The sequence below is a fragment of the Capsella rubella genome, unplaced genomic scaffold, assembly GCF_000375325.1.
Source record: "Capsella rubella cultivar Monte Gargano unplaced genomic scaffold, Caprub1_0 scaffold_2, whole genome shotgun sequence".
NCBI lineage: Eukaryota > Viridiplantae > Streptophyta > Magnoliopsida > Brassicales > Brassicaceae > Capsella > Capsella rubella.
Window position 1 is genome coordinate 11453992 of NW_006238922.1, and position 17479 is coordinate 11471470.

General features: G+C 40.8%; 6 protein-coding genes across 6 annotated transcripts; 4 read left to right on the forward strand and 2 right to left on the reverse strand.

The window, feature by feature from the left end:
- The first annotated feature begins 413 nt into the window (after positions 1 to 413).
- Positions 414 to 2836, forward strand: LOC17895556 (glycine-rich RNA-binding protein 5, mitochondrial). The gene is made up of 5 exons (XM_006302626.2): positions 414 to 518; positions 1149 to 1284; positions 1373 to 1441; positions 1574 to 1677; positions 2102 to 2836. Exons 2-5 carry the CDS (start codon positions 1167 to 1169, stop codon positions 2615 to 2617), a joined length of 807 nt encoding a protein of 268 aa, XP_006302688.1. The 5' UTR covers positions 414 to 518; positions 1149 to 1166; the 3' UTR covers positions 2618 to 2836.
- A 137-nt stretch (positions 2837 to 2973) lies between these two features.
- LOC17896413 (mitochondrial substrate carrier family protein E) lies at positions 2974 to 5753 on the forward strand. The gene is made up of 9 exons (XM_006302363.2): positions 2974 to 3379; positions 3511 to 3626; positions 3707 to 3764; positions 3896 to 4045; positions 4536 to 4746; positions 4859 to 4904; positions 4997 to 5108; positions 5192 to 5264; positions 5369 to 5753. Exons 1-9 carry the CDS (start codon positions 3286 to 3288, stop codon positions 5610 to 5612), a joined length of 1104 nt encoding a protein of 367 aa, XP_006302425.1. The 5' UTR covers positions 2974 to 3285; the 3' UTR covers positions 5613 to 5753.
- An 89-nt stretch (positions 5754 to 5842) lies between these two features.
- LOC17896024 (DNAJ protein JJJ1 homolog) lies at positions 5843 to 8305 on the forward strand. The gene is made up of 3 exons (XM_006300344.2): positions 5843 to 7697; positions 7780 to 7841; positions 7946 to 8305. The coding sequence occupies exons 1-3, from the start codon at positions 5913 to 5915 to the stop codon at positions 8001 to 8003; spliced, it is 1905 nt and encodes a 634-aa protein (XP_006300406.1). The 5' UTR covers positions 5843 to 5912; the 3' UTR covers positions 8004 to 8305.
- Positions 8306 to 8456: 151 nt separating this feature from the next.
- On the reverse strand, positions 8457 to 13646 carry LOC17894024 (probable phosphoribosylformylglycinamidine synthase, chloroplastic/mitochondrial). Its single transcript, XM_006300526.2, has 5 exons — positions 13467 to 13646; positions 12767 to 13187; positions 12114 to 12682; positions 9637 to 12013; positions 8457 to 9537 (listed from the first exon to the last, which is right to left on the reverse strand). Exons 1-5 carry the CDS (start codon positions 13506 to 13508, stop codon positions 8723 to 8725), a joined length of 4224 nt encoding a protein of 1407 aa, XP_006300588.1. The 5' UTR covers positions 13509 to 13646; the 3' UTR covers positions 8457 to 8722.
- Positions 13647 to 14050: 404 nt separating this feature from the next.
- On the reverse strand, positions 14051 to 15402 carry LOC111831950 (60S ribosomal protein L35a-3). Its single transcript, XM_023787676.1, has 4 exons — positions 15300 to 15402; positions 14981 to 15016; positions 14378 to 14606; positions 14051 to 14276 (listed from the first exon to the last, which is right to left on the reverse strand). The coding sequence occupies exons 1-4, from the start codon at positions 15329 to 15331 to the stop codon at positions 14235 to 14237; spliced, it is 339 nt and encodes a 112-aa protein (XP_023643444.1). The 5' UTR covers positions 15332 to 15402; the 3' UTR covers positions 14051 to 14234.
- A 163-nt stretch (positions 15403 to 15565) lies between these two features.
- Positions 15566 to 17173, forward strand: LOC17895727. The gene is made up of 2 exons (XM_023787527.1): positions 15566 to 15956; positions 16231 to 17173. Exons 1-2 carry the CDS (start codon positions 15636 to 15638, stop codon positions 17014 to 17016), a joined length of 1107 nt encoding a protein of 368 aa, XP_023643295.1. The 5' UTR covers positions 15566 to 15635; the 3' UTR covers positions 17017 to 17173.
- Positions 17174 to 17479: the final 306 nt, after the last annotated feature.

Below are 17479 nucleotides of genomic sequence, written 5' to 3' on the forward strand. Positions count from 1 at the left end.
GAGAAAGACAAATAATTATAAATTAAATTTCATCAAAGAAACAAGAAAAAAACGATCAAAACGATGAAGAGAATTAGTTAGCCTTACGTTTCAAAGGAGGACGACGAAGACGATGAACACATGCAAGATGAGATTAATTTTAGAAAATTTCAAAAGATGTGGAGATTGAGAGTTTAAAGGACATGCACGCGTCAAGGAGTTCTTATTTTTTCTTAATAAAAAAATTATTGCTAATCAACTAATTTTAATCAACTAATTTTCGCCATTTCTAATTTAATCCAGACATCCAGTTTCGGTTTCGATTGGTTTAGTATAACCGGGTCTAAATAAAACTCTGTGGCAGTCAGATCAGCGGGTGAATCCAACTCAACGGTCAAGATTATATCCAATAAATCAACGGTCAGGATAAGCGAAACTCTTTAGCTTAAGCCTCTCTCGTACATTGGTTTCAGGGTTTTCACTACTGGCGAGAATTGAAAGACGCTTCCAGAGAGATCATCTCCGTTAAACCCTAGAGAGTGAGTACAGTCTCGTCGATTCTTCTTCTTCTTTCTGTTTAATTGTTCGTAGCTTTTGATTTTATGGATTCGATCTTTTATTCCGATGTTTCAATCGTTGATCCGAAACTAGATTCTTCTCTGTTTGCTCATTATTTGTTTACGGTTCTCGTCTGCAAGCCTAGGACTTTGATTTGGAGTTTATATGTGTTTATTGATGTATCATTTCATGTTTCTGACCACTGGATGACGCGATATATGGGGTTTAGTGAGTTGACCTTTGTAAATTTGTTGCCGGAATTAGAACTGATGTTTTTATAAATTTCACCCTTCGAACTGATGTTTGCTGCTGGAATTAGAAATTTTGTAATCTTATATTGTGAAAGGATAGGTTTTTCGGTTACCATACGTACGTATAGCAAAACATGAGAACATATCATGAAGTTTCCAGTATTTTTCTTGTATTTTGCATGATTTATCCTATGAAAGAATTTGTTTTTGTTACTTCTATTGACGATTGAATTGATGGGTCTCACGTTTTTTTTCCTGAGTTTTATCTTATGCTTCTGGATTTCTGAAATCGCTATCTATATTTTGATCTGTCCTTAATTTGTCTAACCACTAAGTGAAAGCTCTTTCATTTGCTTCCAGATTACGGGTATTCACCACATGGCTTTCTTAAGTAAAGTTGGAAGGATATTTAGTCAGACCAGCACCAATGTCACTGCCTCTAGCTCAATGCTACAGAGCATACGTTGCATGTCTTCATCGAAAGTCTTTGTTGGAGGTGACCAAATCTCTATTTCTCTCCACACTTCTTGTTTGGTTCTTTTTCTCTCTTCTTATTTTTCTCAAAATTGTCTATGTTGCTTCAGGTATCTCCTACAGCACTGATGAGTTTGGCTTAAAAGAAGCTTTTAGCAAATATGGAGAAGTTGTTGATGGTATCTATTATCTAACTATCTCTTTTTATGTTATTGCAAAAGTCTAGCCTTTTAAGTTTTTAACTCCTTGCTTCTGAATAATATTCGACCTTTTTTTACTCTTGGCAGCTGACTAAATTTTATTAAATGCAGCAAAAATTATTGTGGACCGTGAAACTGGCAGATCAAGGGGATTTGCTTTCGTGACATTTACTTCAAGCGAGGAGGCTAGTAATGCCATGCAATTGGATGGACAGGTAACAAATGAATGTTGCAGCGTCTTTTGATACTGAAGTGTTGTGTTGGCTTATTCTTTTGTCATTTCTTTCCTTTTTGACTCAATGTCTTGCTCTGTATGTTTAACTTTTTTCAAAGTCGGTTGTGCCTTTACGATGCATGTTTCTTGAAGTTTTTTTTATATTTCAAACATTGGCAACATAGATAGGGTAGGTGGCATCATCAGCTTTAAATACGATTCATCCGTTAAGCAGCGACTTGCTCTTTCTTAATGAAGGGATAAGATGTAGAGCAATATATCATTCTATTTGTGGATTGTATTCTCGTTACAAAAAAATATTTGTATTAAGGTTCTGTCTAGATGATTCAGAACACGGTGAAATTGTACCTTCTCTGTTTAGCATTGTCAATTAGTTATTTTTTTGTTTTTCTGCTTGCATACAGGACCTTCATGGTCGAAGAATTAGGGTGAATTATGCAACTGAAAGAGGAAGTGGGTTTGGAGGAAGGGGATTCGGTGGCCCTGGTGGTGGATATGGTGCTCCAAATGGTGGTTACGGTGCTCCCTCTGGTGGTTATGGAGGGAACTCTTCTTATGGTGGAAATGCTGGTGGTTACGGAGGTAACTCTCCGTATGGTGGCAATGCTGTTGGTGGCGGTGGTGGTGGTGGTTATGGAAGCAATTTTGGCAGTGGTAGCGGATATGGTGTTGCAGGTGGTGTTGGTGGGAGTGACAACTTTGCCCAAGGCAGCTCCACGAGTGCTGGCTTTGATAACAAGTTTGGCAGTAACCAACCATTAGGCAACGATACAGATCATCAGCTGGAAAGTGGTTTTGGAGGTGATGAACAATTTGGTGGCAGTGAAAATCAATTTGGTGATGCAGAGAACGGTAAAACAGAGAATGGTCCTGATGGGTTTGATCATACTGACGATGGTGATGTTGCTAAGAGAGCCTAGTCTCTACAATTGTCGAGTCTTCCTACCTTTGCGTCAGTCTTGGAACTTTTGTTATACTGGTTCAGTCTTAACTAGTGGAAGTTTCTTAATTTCTACTTTTGACGTTTGTGGTTTGTTTATCATGTAGGAACCTCTCTATTGTTGGTCGCGTTTTTTCCTTGTTTTCTGACATTTGAGGCCACATAAAATAATAAAAACTGTAATAACTTATAACAGAGACGTGTTTATTCTATGGAAGCTTTTTTCCGACTAAAGAGTAGAAACCACTAATTAAATGAGTTAACAAGAGACGATCCAATTTGCTTTGGTTGCCACGGCTTCAACGACGTAGTTGAACTCCGGGGAAAAAGAGGATCAAACTAGAAAAATCTTACACCGGAAAACTCGCCGCCGATTTTGTTTTCGGCTCGTTGGTCTATGTTGTTATATCATGGAGAAGAGAAATGCACTACTGAACTGAGAAATTACACTTTTACCCATTATTTTAATATTGAAAACTAATATTTTTAAATGTTTTCAGTAAATCGTTGCGGTTCACAAATTGGTATCCGTCGCCGTTCACGGCGAATTTGCGAGAAGCGCAACTGTGCTTTCATTAAAACCTCATAAACCCTAACCACTCTTGGAAGGTTCGCGAAGGTTCTCAGTCCTTTCTCTCTGTAACGGAAATGGCGAAGAAGAGCACCGATTCGAGCCATGAGCAACCTCTTCTGAGTTATCGAAAGAGCGTCGAAATCAAAGCCACGACCGATCAGTTTTTCGGTAAGCCACGAGTCTCTCTTCTTTGCTTTGGATATCGTTGTAGATTTGATATCATGATTAAGCTTAGACGATGAGATTTTTAGCGAAATGTGGTGACCACGCCTGAATCATGTTCCGTGGCATTGATGTAGTTTGGAGAGAGTTCTTATGGGGAGGTATAGCTGGAGCTTTTGGAGAAGGGATGATGCATCCTGTGGATACTCTGAAAACCAGACTTCAGAGTCAAATTATCATGAATGCAACTCAGGTATTATTAACTAGACATCACTTTTTCAGTGGCCTTTCGGGAGTTTATCATCTCTAATCGTGTTTAGTTGTTGATTTCAGAGGCAAAAGAGCATTCCGCAAATGCTCAGGACTGTCTGGGTTGGTGATGGCTTGAAAGGTATATTATCCTTGCGCTTTTCCCTCATCTTCTTCCAGCTTTCAAGTATGACTGTATTATTTATGGTTGTGTTGCAAACTTAGAACATTAAACTATCTATGCTCTGTATTTTGCTACTGACCCTATTTTAGGCTTTTACAGGGGCATTGCTCCTGGAGTCACTGGATCTCTTGCTACTGGAGCAACCTACTTTGGTTTTATTGAGTCCACAAAGAAATGGATTGAAGAGTCTCATCCTAGCTTAGCAGGGCACTGGGCGCATTTTATAGCTGGAGCTATTGGTATGTTATCTAATTGTCTCCTATGTCAGTCATCATATCATTGGAATAATGTAAAGATTGGAGGGAAACATATCTTCACTCAATTGTATATTGACTTAGAATGCCAAGCATGCAGCAGAAATGAAACTTGATATAACCTGGCTAAAGAATCAGGCATGTGAATGTTATGTGATGATTCTAACTTACGGATGTAGTGGGTCTTCAATAGATAAGATCCAGGTTTTCACCAAACCAAACAAGTGCAAGGTTGCAAGAATTGCTAATTGCTTACTTGAGAACATGTAGAACTGCATTTTTTATTACTCTTATCATGAGACGTCATTGATAGGCCTTGTTGTGAATATCATCATGAAAAATTGTGGCTGTATGTTTTTCATACACTTCATGAGGGGATTCCCAAAAAGATTGAAAATGAAAGTAAACCTAGAGTTATCTAAAGTTATAGAGGTTCTGATTCCCTTGTATTCTGCTGTCTCTTTCCCTGTTTCAGGTGATACACTTGGTTCTTTCATATATGTTCCTTGTGAAGTCATAAAGCAGCGGATGCAAATTCAAGGCACTAGTAGCTCCTGGAGCTCTTTTATTTCGAGGAACAGTGTTCCAGTGAAACCAAGAGGTGACATGTATGGTTATTATACTGGTATGTTCCAGGCTGGATGCTCAATATGGAAAGAACAAGGGCCCAAAGGACTATATGCTGGGTATGTAATTCTTGTTCAGGCTATTATGATGCAAATTGGATACATCATTCTAATTGTTGCAATCGTGTCAAGAGACCCATCTAACAATTATTTTTCTTTTTTGCTCTGGCAGATATTGGTCTACACTAGCTAGGGATGTGCCTTTTGCTGGTCTTATGGTATGCCTATGTAATATGGCATTTCAGTGAAAGTGTTACCTCTATACATCTTAGGGTCCTTGTCCTCATGTTCGGTCTGGTTTCCCTCTCAGGTAGTGTTTTATGAAGCATTGAAAGATCTAACAGATAAGGGAAAGAAAAAGTTTCCACAATATGGAGTCAACAGTTCGATAGAGGGTCTGGTATTGGGAGGATTAGCTGGTGGTACGTTAGAATGAGATCAGTTAAAAAAGAATCTGTTTCAAATAGCTCATCCAACATAGTGACTTTAATAAATGTATCTCCAGGACTAAGTGCGTATCTGACAACTCCACTGGATGTTGTAAAAACAAGACTGCAAGTGCAAGGATCAACGATCAAGTACGTATCACGTTCTTACAGATTCAAGCCATCATCTAACTAGCAACCAGAGTAGATTCAAGAACTTGTTTTGATTTAACTTGGTAATCTCGGTGAATTTTTAGGTACAAGGGATGGCTGGATGCAGTTGGACAGATATTGAGGAAGGAAGGTCCGGAGGGGTTTTTCCGGGGAAGTGTCCCAAGGGTCATGTGGTATATTCCGGCATCGGCACTCACCTTCATGGCCGTTGAATTCCTTAGAGATAATTTCAGAGAGAAAGGTAATAATAATAACAGTGTCGTCTCAAATTTGAGCATAGAGAGGAAAACATCTTCTTCTTCAGTACGTGAGGTTGGTGAGAATTAGTGAGATTCTTGTTCCCAAGTATAAAGAGAGGGGAGCATTCACAAACTTGTCTGTAAATGGCTTCAATGTTTTGTTTGCTCTTCTAAAATACGTTAACAACAATATGATACTTTTTTTTAATAAGATGCGTTTCTTTAATTAGCCTGAAGATAAATAATGAATGAATTATATAAGTTTATTGGACTATATATACATCTCCAAGGTCAAAATGACTCGAAATCTTAGGACAAAGCTTGAACTGGGTATGCGTTTAAAATCGACCAAAGAGGAAATAGCCTAAACCCTAAAAAAAAACAGGAGATGGCGTCTTCGTCTCGGTCGGAGAAACGATGCCACTACGAGGTTCTCGGTATCAGCAAGGAATCTTCGCCGGACGAGATTCGATCCTCTTATCGGCGTTTGGCTCTGCAACGTCATCCCGACAAGCTTATGAAAGCCGGTGGATTATCTGAGGCTGAAGCCACCGCCCAGTTCCAAGAGCTCGTTCACGCTTACGAGGTTCTGTCCGATCCTAAGGAGCGAGCCTGGTATGATTCGCACCGATCTCAGATTCTATTCGCTGACCATGGCTCAGCCGGCGGCTCGAAGTCAGGTGGAATGCCTGGCGGCTCTGTTCCGGATCTATTCGCTTTCTTCTCTACCACTGTATACTCTGGGTATTCAGATACTGGGAAAGGATTCTACAAGGTGTATTACGATGTATTTAACAGTGTTTACCTCAACGAGATTAAGTTCGCGAGAACGTTAGGTTTAAGGATGGATTCTGTGAGGGAAGCTCCGATTATGGGGAATTTAGAGAGTCCTTACGCTCAGGTGACGGCGTTTTATAATTACTGGCTAGGTTTTTGCACTGTTATGGATTTCTGCTGGGTGGATGAGTATGATGTGATGGCTGGGCCTAACCGGAAATCGAGAAGGTTGATGGAGGAGGAGAACAAGAAGGTGAGGAAGAAAGCTAAGAGAGAGTATAATGATACTGTGAGAGGTTTGGCAGAGTTTGTAAAGAAGAGGGACAAGAGAGTGATTGACATGATGGTGAAGAAGACTGCTGAGATGGAGAAGAAGAAGGAGGAGGAGAGGGAGAGGAAGAAGAAGATGGAGAAGGAGAGATTGGAGAGAGCTATGAACTATGAAGAGCCTGATTGGGCAAAGACTCAGGATGGAGAGGAGGAAGGAGCAGGGTTCAATGTATTGGACGAGGAGGATGATGATGCAGAGCGGAAGAATGAGCAGCTCTATTGCATTGTTTGTAGCAAGAAGTTCAAAAGTGAGAAGCAGTGGAAAAACCACGAACAGTCGAAGAAGCACAAAGAGAAAGTGGCGGAGTTGAGAGACTCACTCACTGATTATGAAGAGGACATAGAGGAGGAAGAGATTGATGGGTCACTGGACCCACCTGAAAGTGTAGAGCAGCTGCATGAGAAGCTTCAGGAGGGGCTAAATATTGACAGTGAAGAAAAAGATGTTGAGGAGGAAGTTGCAGGTGGAGCTGATGAAACTGATGAGGAGTATTTTGTGGCAGAGGAGGACATGGAAGGATCTAGTGAAAGTGAGGCTGAGGACGACGATGACGAGATGAGTCTACTCAAGAAAATGGTACATGGGCAGAAGAATAAGCGAAAGAATGCCGTACCAATGGAAGAAGACGAAGTTGAAGTCGGGATTGAGAGTAACACAGCAGAGTTCAGCGAATTTGATAACCAGAAAAGCACAGGCAGAAATAAAGAAGAGAAGGAGGAGAGAAATAAACAGAATGCTGGAAAAGACATGGCAGATGATACCAGAAAAGTACAGATACCTAGAGACGACGATGATCCAGATGAAAATGTGAATGCAACGGACTCAGCTTCCGAAGCATTTGAGGGTTCTCAGAAGGTTGAGGCAGATTCAATGGAGTATGATAACAGGAAGGCAACAGGCCGGAGGCGCAGAAGCAAAAAGGGTAAGGATAAGAATAACCATGGCGGATTAACAGAAAAGAGCAGTGAAGCTGATGATACTCCATATGTAAATCGAGACATGGAGGCGCAGGATTACAAGAAGGCTCCCAGATCAAAGAAATCCACCAGAGGAATGAAAACCAAGGTAAAATCTTTATCTCCTTGTAGCATCACTAAATCACATATATGGTGTGATAACTATTGAAATCATATATATCAAAATGCAGGGCACAACGAAGAAAAACAGTAATAATGAATGCGATAGATGTGGAGAGGAATTTGAGTCGAGGTTAGTTCATTAGATATTCGTTTTTTTTAATAATTTCTTGTATTATCCAGTAATGTGTTTTGTATCCTGCAAATGTTGACCCACCCTATATCTACCATGGGCAGAACAAAACTACACAAGCATTTGGCTGATAGCGGTCATGCGACAGTGAAATCCCGATGATCCATTGCTTATTTTATAGAGCGGTCATGCGACAGTAAAATCCCGATGATCCATTGCTCATTTTATAGTGCATCCAAGGATTATGCAGAGAAGAACCAAAGGTTGGCTGGAGAATTGCATTCTTTGATTAAATTTATACATGGACACAGTGAAAAAGGGGGATAGAGGGCAAATAAGATACGTTTTGACATTGTTGTAGTGCAAACGAATTGATGACCAAACTATGTGTAGACCTGCTTGTATGATAGAAGCAATGATTTTTCAGAGAAGATTTCTATCGAAAGGTTGGCTAGAGAATTGCATTCTTTGTCTTTGATAATTAAACAACAGTATTATCTATTATCATAACTAAGATTGTGGGATAACAAAACCGGTTCTATTCTCCTTGTCAATTCCATGTTTGGCATCGAAACTGCCCTTGTGCGTCTCATTGTTCTCAAGAAACTGACTCAGTGGGGAAAACGAAGTTCCATGTATAAGCAAAGTGCTTGGTATACAAGATATCAAAGTGAGGTAAACACCCATCTTAGTACCCAGTAGTACAATTTCCAGAGAGAGTAACTCATGCTTAATTTCCAGAGTGAATACACTGTGAAGGAAAAAAAGCACTCATCAAGTCTCACTAAAAGCACATGATCTTGTCGACAACTTTCAAAAACTCTTCAAATACACCAAACGAACAATAAAATCCTGCAGATATAAGAACACTTCACATGACTCTAAAGCTGAGAGCACCAGTCCCTAGCATTCTGGAACATCTTTAACCACGGACTTGGTCCAGCTTTCTCAACGTCCCAGCTTGTTGGATACCACGGAAACTGCCACATCAAGAAACATCGTTCAGGATGAGGCATCATAGCCAAGTGTCTCCCGTCTGGCGAACATATAGCTGCTATCCCTAAGGGTGATCCATTGAGGTTAAAAGGGTAAGCTTCGGTCATGTTCCCATCATCATCACAGTATCTCAATGGTGCCAAATCTGAGTGAAGCATATGGTCCAAGACTCCTTCGTCTGGGAAATAAGCCCGCCCTTCTCCATGAGCCGCCCAAACCCCTAAAGTACTTCCCTCCATTCCTTTCAGCATTATAGATGGTGAGTCCTTAATGGTCACGCTGGTGAACCTGCACTCAAACCTCCCCGATTCGTTGTGAACAAACCTCGGCTGCGACGTGTCAAGTGACCCACCAACTTGAGGACCTGGAACCCATCCTAACAAAGCCATCAACTGACATCCATTACAGATTCCAAGACTGAACGTATCTGGTCTTTTGTAGAACTCCTGAAATTGACTCAACACAGACTCGTTGAACCTTATTGAAGCTGCCCATCCTTTGGCTGAGTCGAGAACATCAGCATAACTGAAGCCTCCTACAAACACAATACCGCGGAACTGATCAAGGGTGATATCTCCGGCTAGAAGATCAGACACTGTCACATCCCAAGGTTCAAAACCAGCAGCATAAAATGCAGCCGACATTTCTCTGTCTCCATTGCTGCCTTCCTCTCGGATCACAGCTACTTTTGGCTTAACAACTGAGAGCATATACAATAAACATAAACATTTCATCAGGAAAAAAATAAGCTCTATAGATGATTAAAGAAACAAAAACACCTCTTTGAGAGCGATCATACCTTGAGACATATAATTATTGTTGGTCGAGGAAGGAGTAAATGAGAGATTCCAATTAGGCTCATGCCTAAACTTCAAACCTTCTTTCTCCATCTCTACACAAGATGCCAATCGTTGCAGCTTTTCCAACTGGAAACTGGTCTCTTCCCACATGTCTCTGAGGAATGAAGTTTTCTCACTCAAATGAGTAATCCCATCAACTTTTACCTCTATCAATGGTGAATCAGTGACGTTTCCAATGATCTCAGCAGTAACGTTGAAACCACGGAGTTTCTCCATCACAGCGTCTAGGTTTTTTTTACTTATCTCCATCACGAGACCAAGTTCTTCAGAAAACAAAGTCTCAAAAAGGCTAATTCCATTCGACGCCAAGTCAAGATTTATACCTTTGTTTCCAGCAAAAGCCATTTCCAAAGCTGCCACTACTAGTCCACCATCACTGATGTCGTGTCCAGCAGATACCAGGTTTTCAGCAATGAGAGCTTGAATGCCCTCGAAAACATTTTTCAGATATGGAACATCATCAAGATCAGGACAGTCGTTTCCAATCTGACCGAAAACCTGAGCCAGTGCAGATCCACCTAATCTCCGCTTTCCCTTTGCCAAATCAATATGCAAGAGAATACCATTATCATCTCCTAGCTTCAGATCGGGAGTCACTGTCTTTGTTATGTCTGGACAGGTAACATACGCACTAATCACAAGGTTTCCTGGAGCTTTAACAACCTCACCGTCTGCTTGAGCTGCCATTGAAAGACTGTCTTTTCCGCCATCAATTGCAATACCAAGTTCGATCATCGCTTCAGATAGAGCAATCGCAGCATCATACATCGCTGATCCTTCTCCTTCAAGCTTGGCAGCATACATCCAGTTACCACTAGCTTTAACATCAGAAAGTGCAGTGACCTGTGCCCAAACCAGATTTGTCAAAGCCTCTCCAACAGCTAGTCTAGCCATGGCCTTTGGATCAAGCAAGCCTTTGATCGGTTGCTCGCCAATGGCACACGCACCACCTGTTAGATCTGTGAACGTCTGTGCAATAACTGCAACATCAGCAAGCGTGATCTGCAATGGTCCAACTGTTTGTTGCTGGGCAACAAGACCTGTCACACACCTATCCACTTTGGTTGTCAAGAACCGCTTCGAAGAAATTGATGGTAATCGCAGAACCCTTTTCAAAGAATCCATCAATGTAATCCCAGGAGCAATATCAAGTGGCTCCCGTTCATAAGCAATTCGGTTGAACTCAAACGTTTTCTTAGGCATATCACCAAGAACCTTCTCGAGTTCAAGATCAACAGCAGGTGGAGGTGGAGGTAGCCCTTCTTTACTGCACTTCGCTGCGGCTGTGCTGTCAATTAACGTACAGCGACCTCCCCCATTAATTGTTCCAATCACAGCCATCGAAAGCCTTTCCCTCTTACAGATCGATTGCAAAATTTCCCGGCTCTCAGCTTTCACCAAAATCGCATCTTGCTCTTGATATTCTGCTCCCCAGATCTCCAACACCGACATAGTATGATCACCGACAACAACCGCTCTTATGTCAATCTCTGCACCCTGTGGATAAATAATCTCTTTGACAACATTGCAGTTTCCACCAGCACCTTGATCATGAATGCTGATAATGGGATTCTTCTCACCCATCTCAATACAAGCACGGACAACGCGGTACAACTTCTGGGACATCTCAGCATCTCCACGTTGAACAGCATTGAAATCAAGCTCTGCATTATTCTGACCACTAACCATACTCGAAGCTGCTCCTCCTCCCATGCCAATGCGGTAAGCAGGTCCACCAATCTTAACAACAAGCATCCCAACCTCTGGCTCCCCTTTAGTTATATGAGTATGATCAATCTGTCCAATCCCCGCACTGAACATAATTGGCTTCAACCATTCTCGTCTATCCCCACTTGGCAATCTCATTCCAAAGGTCCTGGTATATCCCTGAATCATGGGCTCTCCGAATTTGTTCCCATAGTCAGATGCACCATTACTAGCGTCGATGAGTATCTGTAGAGGTGAGGCTAGGTTCGATGGATATTGGAAAGATGAGTCTTCCCATGGAGCATAAGATCCCTCCATGTTAAGGTTACCAACACAGTAACCAGAGGTGGATGCAACAACAAAAGAACCTCTTCCTGTTGCATGTGTATCCCTGATTCTACCTCCAGCACCCGTCTCAGCACCAGGATAAGGAGCCACAGCACAAGGGAAATTATGGGTCTCAGCAGTAAACAATATGTCAAGATCACGTGCACTGACATCAAGTAGGCACACAGAACCAGGAAGTAGAGGCCGTAACTGGTTAACCAGAAAGCCTCTAATAGCACTAGAGTTATCCTTAAACCCAATGACCGAATTATTTCGATTTGCCTGCAAAATTGAACAAAAAAGAGAAGAGTGAATTGATTTGAACTAAAATTTCAAGCTATAGAAAAGGAGAGAAATTTTGACTAAAGTCCTTTATCGTTACCTCCCAAGTGCTCTTTACAATCTGCATAAGAGACCTATCCATTGGCTTTCCATCAATAACCATGTTCCCAGCAAAGAACCAGTGTCGACTGTGCTCGCTGTTGGATTGAGCGATATCAAAGAGCTCCACATTGGTGGGATCACGCTGGATGTCCTCTCGGAAAAGCCTAGTATAATACTGCAAATCTTGCTCATCAAAGGCTAAACCCATCTCCTGGTTGATTTCTTCCAGCGCCTTCCGACCCTTCTCCATCACCGGCACATACTTAACTTCCTCTGGAACCACATTTGTCTCAAATGAAGTCAGCATTTGAGAGTACACACACTCGGTCATCCTATCATGCACCATTGCAGCAAACTCCTTTATTTGATTTTCCAACAGTGGCTCCTTGCTGAACAAAAGGTACCTCCTCGACCTCTCCAAGCGAGTCACCTCGTTTAACCCACATGCTCTACATATTGAAACTGCATTGGTTGACCATGCAGTTGTAAAAGACAATCTGGGACCAACTTCAACAATTACAGCATGGAGTCCTTCCTGCTTCTTCCTCTCAAGAAAACTATCCGTACCTGCAATTTAACTCAACCATCAACAACACAAAACCCCGAGAATTATGTAACCAAAGAGAAAAAGTAGCATGACAAGAAAAGTACCCAAATTTTCTGGCTCATATGTTTCCTGAAGAATCCACTTCAGAACCGAGAGCTTTTCATCTTTTAACTCCGATTCAAGCCCAATATTGAAACACTGTTCCGTAGTCATACTGACAATCTGGTTGGAGATTTTGGTTTGAACCGCCTTGAGGAGTTGAGCATTTGCGCTTTCTTGAATCAACGGCACACGGTAAAAATGGATAACCTCAGCAGCAGGTTTCTCAACCAAACTCGGTAGCTCATCAGCAGAAACAAAAGAACCAGCAGAAACGGCTGCTTTAGGCTTATTAGGTTGAGCAGAACATCTCAAGCTAACAGCCTTTGTACGATTCAGAGACAGCCCTGAAGCTCTCGTTCTAGCAGAACCCCATAATTGACTGGTTGAGCTCCGCTGCAAAAGCATCGCTTGTCTATTTGAACCCTGCAAAAACCATTAACTTGTCAAAACGAAAACGTTACGGATGCCAAATTATACAAAGTTTCTACGAGATTAGAGTCCTAAGTTACTGCATTCAACTCCCTCCATTTTACTTGACAACATCAACACAACTTCAAATTGTCAGTACTTTTCGAAATCATCTCTATTAATAATCAATCCACGATACGTTTATGCAGTAGAACGAGGGATATTATAAGTTCATAAATCAATGGATGATACAAAACTTGGACCACTGAAAAGAGTAAGTAAGAGAATATTTACGTTAAGGAACAGAGCCGCACGAGTTGCTTGGGAGGTATTCATCACGAGAGAGATGGCTGGAAGAAGAAATAAATCGGAAAATGGGGTTTAGGGTTTTTCTCTGCTACTGTCTTAACGGGACCGAAGCTCCGACTCCGAGAGAGTAGTACGGCAGTCGACACGCAGTTCTTGTCTGGTCTCTTCTCAACGAATCTTATTAGGTTTGTTGGTATTTTTTTTTTGTTTACTGGAGAACAAAATTCTGATTACAATTTTTTTAAGTTGCGCCTAGCTAAGCCCAATAAACATCCAATGGGCCGACGTTACAAATCCAGTCCCAATGTTTCCGATCACAACTTACATCGGCTCATGTTCTTTTTTGTATTTTTGAGAGATTTCGATTTCGGCTTTTGGGACTTTTTTAACACATGCTAAGACTAAATCTGGAGAGCTAATGATGATCACATCTTTTCCTTAATATCCTCCACACCTAATACTGTGGAGTTAAATGTATATGTTAAGGATATGATCATGTGACTTCATATGCTTATTTATAGAATTAAGAAATGAGACCATGAGATTCACATGTTTCAACTCAATATAAGTGGGGAGAAAAAACGATTCTAATTCGGGATTAAAAACCAGATCCATGATTAAAGTCTATTTAGAGAATCTCCAAAAAAACTTCAAACAAAGAAAGGAAATGCTTTCAATATCAAATACAAAATAACAAACTAGTAAACAAAACCAAGGCGGCTAAATTATAAGTTTAAGCCATTTTGCATTGCTTCATATGTTACTCGGGTACATGAAGACTCTCACTCTGCTTCCCTGCAAGAATTTTAAAGGAACCAGTTAAAACCCCAAAATTTCACTTCTCTCTCAAAAAAATAAAAGGATGAATTAGCTAGGACAGAATCTGTTTTATGTACCATGGACTTAGGAGGCAAGTTCGATGTGAATTTGGCACGGACAACACCGCTGTTACCGTGAGGCCTGGCAACTTTTCCCCAGATGCAACGGTAGTGGCTACCATTTTTCTTTGTCTTAGCCTTGTAGATGTAAGCCATCTTCTTTCCCTTGTACCAGTTCACCTCCTCTTGAGTGTTGACACCTTCGATCTGAACAAGCGATGTGTTTGGATATTGGTTGGACTTGGACCTGCTCATACAAGTAAATATCAGACAAGTAGCATTGGAATATGAACTCAGTTCAGCATGCTAATTAACCAGAACTCGTTAAACAAAAATCATAGTCCTAGACCGAATGATATAGACAAGAGCCTAAAATAAATAATGTCAGCATTCAAAGTAAATGTCAATGAAGGAGATTCTACAACACCAAAAAATTCTGAACTCTGTGACATGTATCAGTAAACTAATCTGATCAAAAGTTGACTAGAATCTTGGTTAATAGGATACGATACTATGAACTTCACTTACACTACTGAACAAGTTTCATTTCATGGAATAGTATTGAAGCCTAATCAAAAACTTAAAAAACAGTGTAAAATGAAAACTGAATAAACTGGTCACCTTTTGTATCCGAGGATGGTTCCTCTGACGTAGAGTCTGCAAAATGATAACATTAGAAAAGAAAATAAGTGTCAGATTTCGCAATATCTATCATTGTACAATATACGAGAGCAAAATGTTCTATTACAATGGATGCGATAAATTACCAAACAATGAAGAGTCATTTCAAATCTAGAAAATACAAGAGAAGTAGAAACAGTTTCAGCTAAGTGAGAAAAAAAACAGAAAAAAGGAGCAAATCTCAAGTGATGCCATAGAAAACCCAGCTTGGTGATAGATCAAACTCGAGGAAGAACAAAAAGAGAATGAGAAGAAAGACCTGATACGTTCTCCTTGGCGTCCCTTCACCATTTTCGATTCCGCCGAATAACACAAAGTCTGCTGCTAGCTAATTCAAGGGGAGAACGAAGAAGAAACCCTAATTCATCAATTAGGTTTTATATATTGCTGCCCCCTCCGCTAAATTTTATTAAATATGGGCTTATGGGCCTTAAACCTCGGTCCAGTAAGGAAGATTCTGAAACAAAACATAAATGGGCTTCTCCATTTTTTAGTTCAAAAAATACGATTATATCCATTCTTGAACAGTGAACTCTCTTTCAAGAACCGTCGCCGTTGGCTGCCGGGGCTCTCCGTTCGTCTTCCCGTTCGTGAAATGGCGAGTGGTTCATCAAGCGGAAGCTTACTAAAGCCTTCGTCTCGAAAGAGTTTTTTTCTTCCTTCGTGTGTGATCGTCATTGTTGGAATAATCGTGGCGTTGACTTATCAGTCGAAGTTGAAACCACCTCCGCCGAAGCTATGTGGCTCAGATGGTGGTCCACTGATCACAGCGCCGCGGATAAAGCTGCGAGATGGGAGGCATTTAGCTTACAAAGAGCATGGTCTTCCAAGAGACAAAGCTAACCGCAAAATCGTCTTCATCCATGGATCCGATTGTTGTAGACACGACGCCGTTTTCGCCACTCTCCTCTCTCAGGTAATTTTTACTTTTCACTGTATCAAGATTATTATGCATGTATGCTTCTAATTTTTTTCTGGTATGTATGTAATAGTTTGATCATTGTGCTCTAATCATTAATTTTGTTAGTGGTATGTAATGTTACTTGTCGCATGTAATGGTGTATGAGCTAAAGAATTAGGAAAAAAAATGAAAGAGTTGTCTCACAATTTCTATTATTGAGAGATTGTGTTTGTTGATTTAGACTCTTATCCAATGTTTTGTTAATTTCTTGGTCAATCTCATTTTGTAGGATCTAGTAGAGGAACTAGGTGTGTATATGGTTTCGTTCGACAGACCAGGTTATTGTCAGAGTGATCCGGATCCAAATCGTACACCGAAGAGCTTGGTTCTGGATATTGAAGAGCTAGCTGATCAGTTGAGTCTAGGATCGAAATTCTATGTGCTCGGATACTCGATGGGAGGACAGGCAGCATGGGGATGCATTAAATACATTCCTCATCGATTAGCCGGAGTAACACTAGTTGCTCCTGTTGTAAACTATTATTGGAGGAACTTACCTTTGAACGTTTCCACTGAAGGATTTAACTTTCAACAAAAGAGAGATCAACGGTCAGTTCGTGTTGCTCACTATGCTCCTTGGCTTACCTATTGGTGGAACACACAAAATTGGTTCCCGGGTTCCAGTATTGCGAACCGAGATCACAGTCTATTGTCACAGTCGGATAAAGATATTATTTCGACGCTCGGTTCATCGAGGAAACCGCATTGGGCAGAAGTAAGGCAGCAAGGGATACATGAGAGTATTAACCGTGACATGATTGTGGGATTTGGGAATTGGGAATTTGATCCTATAGAACTCGAGAACCCATTTTTGAACAATGAAGGCTCTGTGCATTTGTGGCATGGAGATGAGGACATGTTAGTGCCAGTGACGCTGCAACGCTACCTTGCTCATAAGCTTCCATGGGTTAACTATCATGAGGTTCCGCGCAGTGGCCACTTCTTCCACTTCACTGAAGGTGTGGTTGATGACATTGTAAAGACGCTCTTAACCACCAATGCAGAGAATAAGTAGAAGAGCCTCTCCTGTTTGTATTGTTAATTTTTAAAGTTTCCAAAATGTTTAGAAAAGAAACCCCAAAATAAACCAATCACGGATACAGTGGAGTTATGTGTTCGTTACTTTTGTTCAGCATCATTAAACTTAGTTTAATTTGGTTACTCATTATTTACTTTGCAAAACGACCAAGCTTATGTCGTGTTAGTTGATCTTTACTTTGATATTTTTAGCAACTCGTTTTAGTCTTTCTGTTAAGAGAACGGAGGATTCACCTAATTGATTGTCTACTTGCTTTTAGTTTCTGTACATCATTAATTAGGTTTTTGGTACATCTAAACTAGGCCTAATCTTAAACTTTAAGTGCTGCAGCACGGCACATGCTTGTGCTACAAGTTTATAACCAAGTGGCACTCACCAAAATAGTCTACTTATGGGGTCACAGACGATACTGGAGATAATTAACGAAGTCTCAGACAGT

Excerpts from the sequence above, each read along its gene's own strand:
- LOC17895727 (XM_023787527.1), top strand. The coding sequence starts at position 15,636 with ATGGCGAGTGGTTCATCAAGCGGAAGCTTACTAAAGCCTTCGTCTCGA. Across the intron at positions 15,957-16,230 it reads TCGCCACTCTCCTCTCTCAG|GATCTAGTAGAGGAACTAGG; the intron begins GTAATTTTTACT and ends CTCATTTTGTAG.
- LOC17896024 (XM_006300344.2), top strand. The coding sequence starts at position 5,913 with ATGGCGTCTTCGTCTCGGTCGGAGAAACGATGCCACTACGAGGTTCTC. Across the intron at positions 7,698-7,779 it reads CCAGAGGAATGAAAACCAAG|GGCACAACGAAGAAAAACAG; the intron begins GTAAAATCTTTA and ends ATCAAAATGCAG. Across the intron at positions 7,842-7,945 it reads GGAGAGGAATTTGAGTCGAG|AACAAAACTACACAAGCATT; the intron begins GTTAGTTCATTA and ends TACCATGGGCAG.
- LOC111831950 (XM_023787676.1), bottom strand. The coding sequence starts at position 15,331 with ATGGTGAAGGGACGCCAAGGAGAACGTATCAG. Across the intron at positions 15,017-15,299 it reads CGCCAAGGAGAACGTATCAG|ACTCTACGTCAGAGGAACCA; the intron begins GTCTTTCTTCTC and ends ATCATTTTGCAG. Across the intron at positions 14,277-14,377 it reads ACTTGCCTCCTAAGTCCATG|GGAAGCAGAGTGAGAGTCTT; the intron begins GTACATAAAACA and ends AAATTCTTGCAG.
- LOC17894024 (XM_006300526.2), bottom strand. The coding sequence starts at position 13,508 with ATGAATACCTCCCAAGCAACTCGTGCGGCTCTGTTCCTTAAC. Across the intron at positions 12,014-12,113 it reads TTGTAAAGAGCACTTGGGAG|GCAAATCGAAATAATTCGGT; the intron begins GTAACGATAAAG and ends TCAATTTTGCAG. Across the intron at positions 9,538-9,636 it reads CAATAATTATATGTCTCAAG|TTGTTAAGCCAAAAGTAGCT; the intron begins GTATGATCGCTC and ends ATATGCTCTCAG.
- LOC17895556 (XM_006302626.2), top strand. The coding sequence starts at position 1,167 with ATGGCTTTCTTAAGTAAAGTTGGAAGGATATTTAGTCAGACCAGCACC. Across the intron at positions 1,285-1,372 it reads ATCGAAAGTCTTTGTTGGAG|GTATCTCCTACAGCACTGAT; the intron begins GTGACCAAATCT and ends ATGTTGCTTCAG. Across the intron at positions 1,678-2,101 it reads CCATGCAATTGGATGGACAG|GACCTTCATGGTCGAAGAAT; the intron begins GTAACAAATGAA and ends GCTTGCATACAG.
- LOC17896413 (XM_006302363.2), top strand. The coding sequence starts at position 3,286 with ATGGCGAAGAAGAGCACCGATTCGAGCCATGAGCAACCTCTTCTGAGT. Across the intron at positions 4,046-4,535 it reads TTTTATAGCTGGAGCTATTG|GTGATACACTTGGTTCTTTC; the intron begins GTATGTTATCTA and ends TCCCTGTTTCAG. Across the intron at positions 5,109-5,191 it reads ATTGGGAGGATTAGCTGGTG|GACTAAGTGCGTATCTGACA; the intron begins GTACGTTAGAAT and ends ATGTATCTCCAG.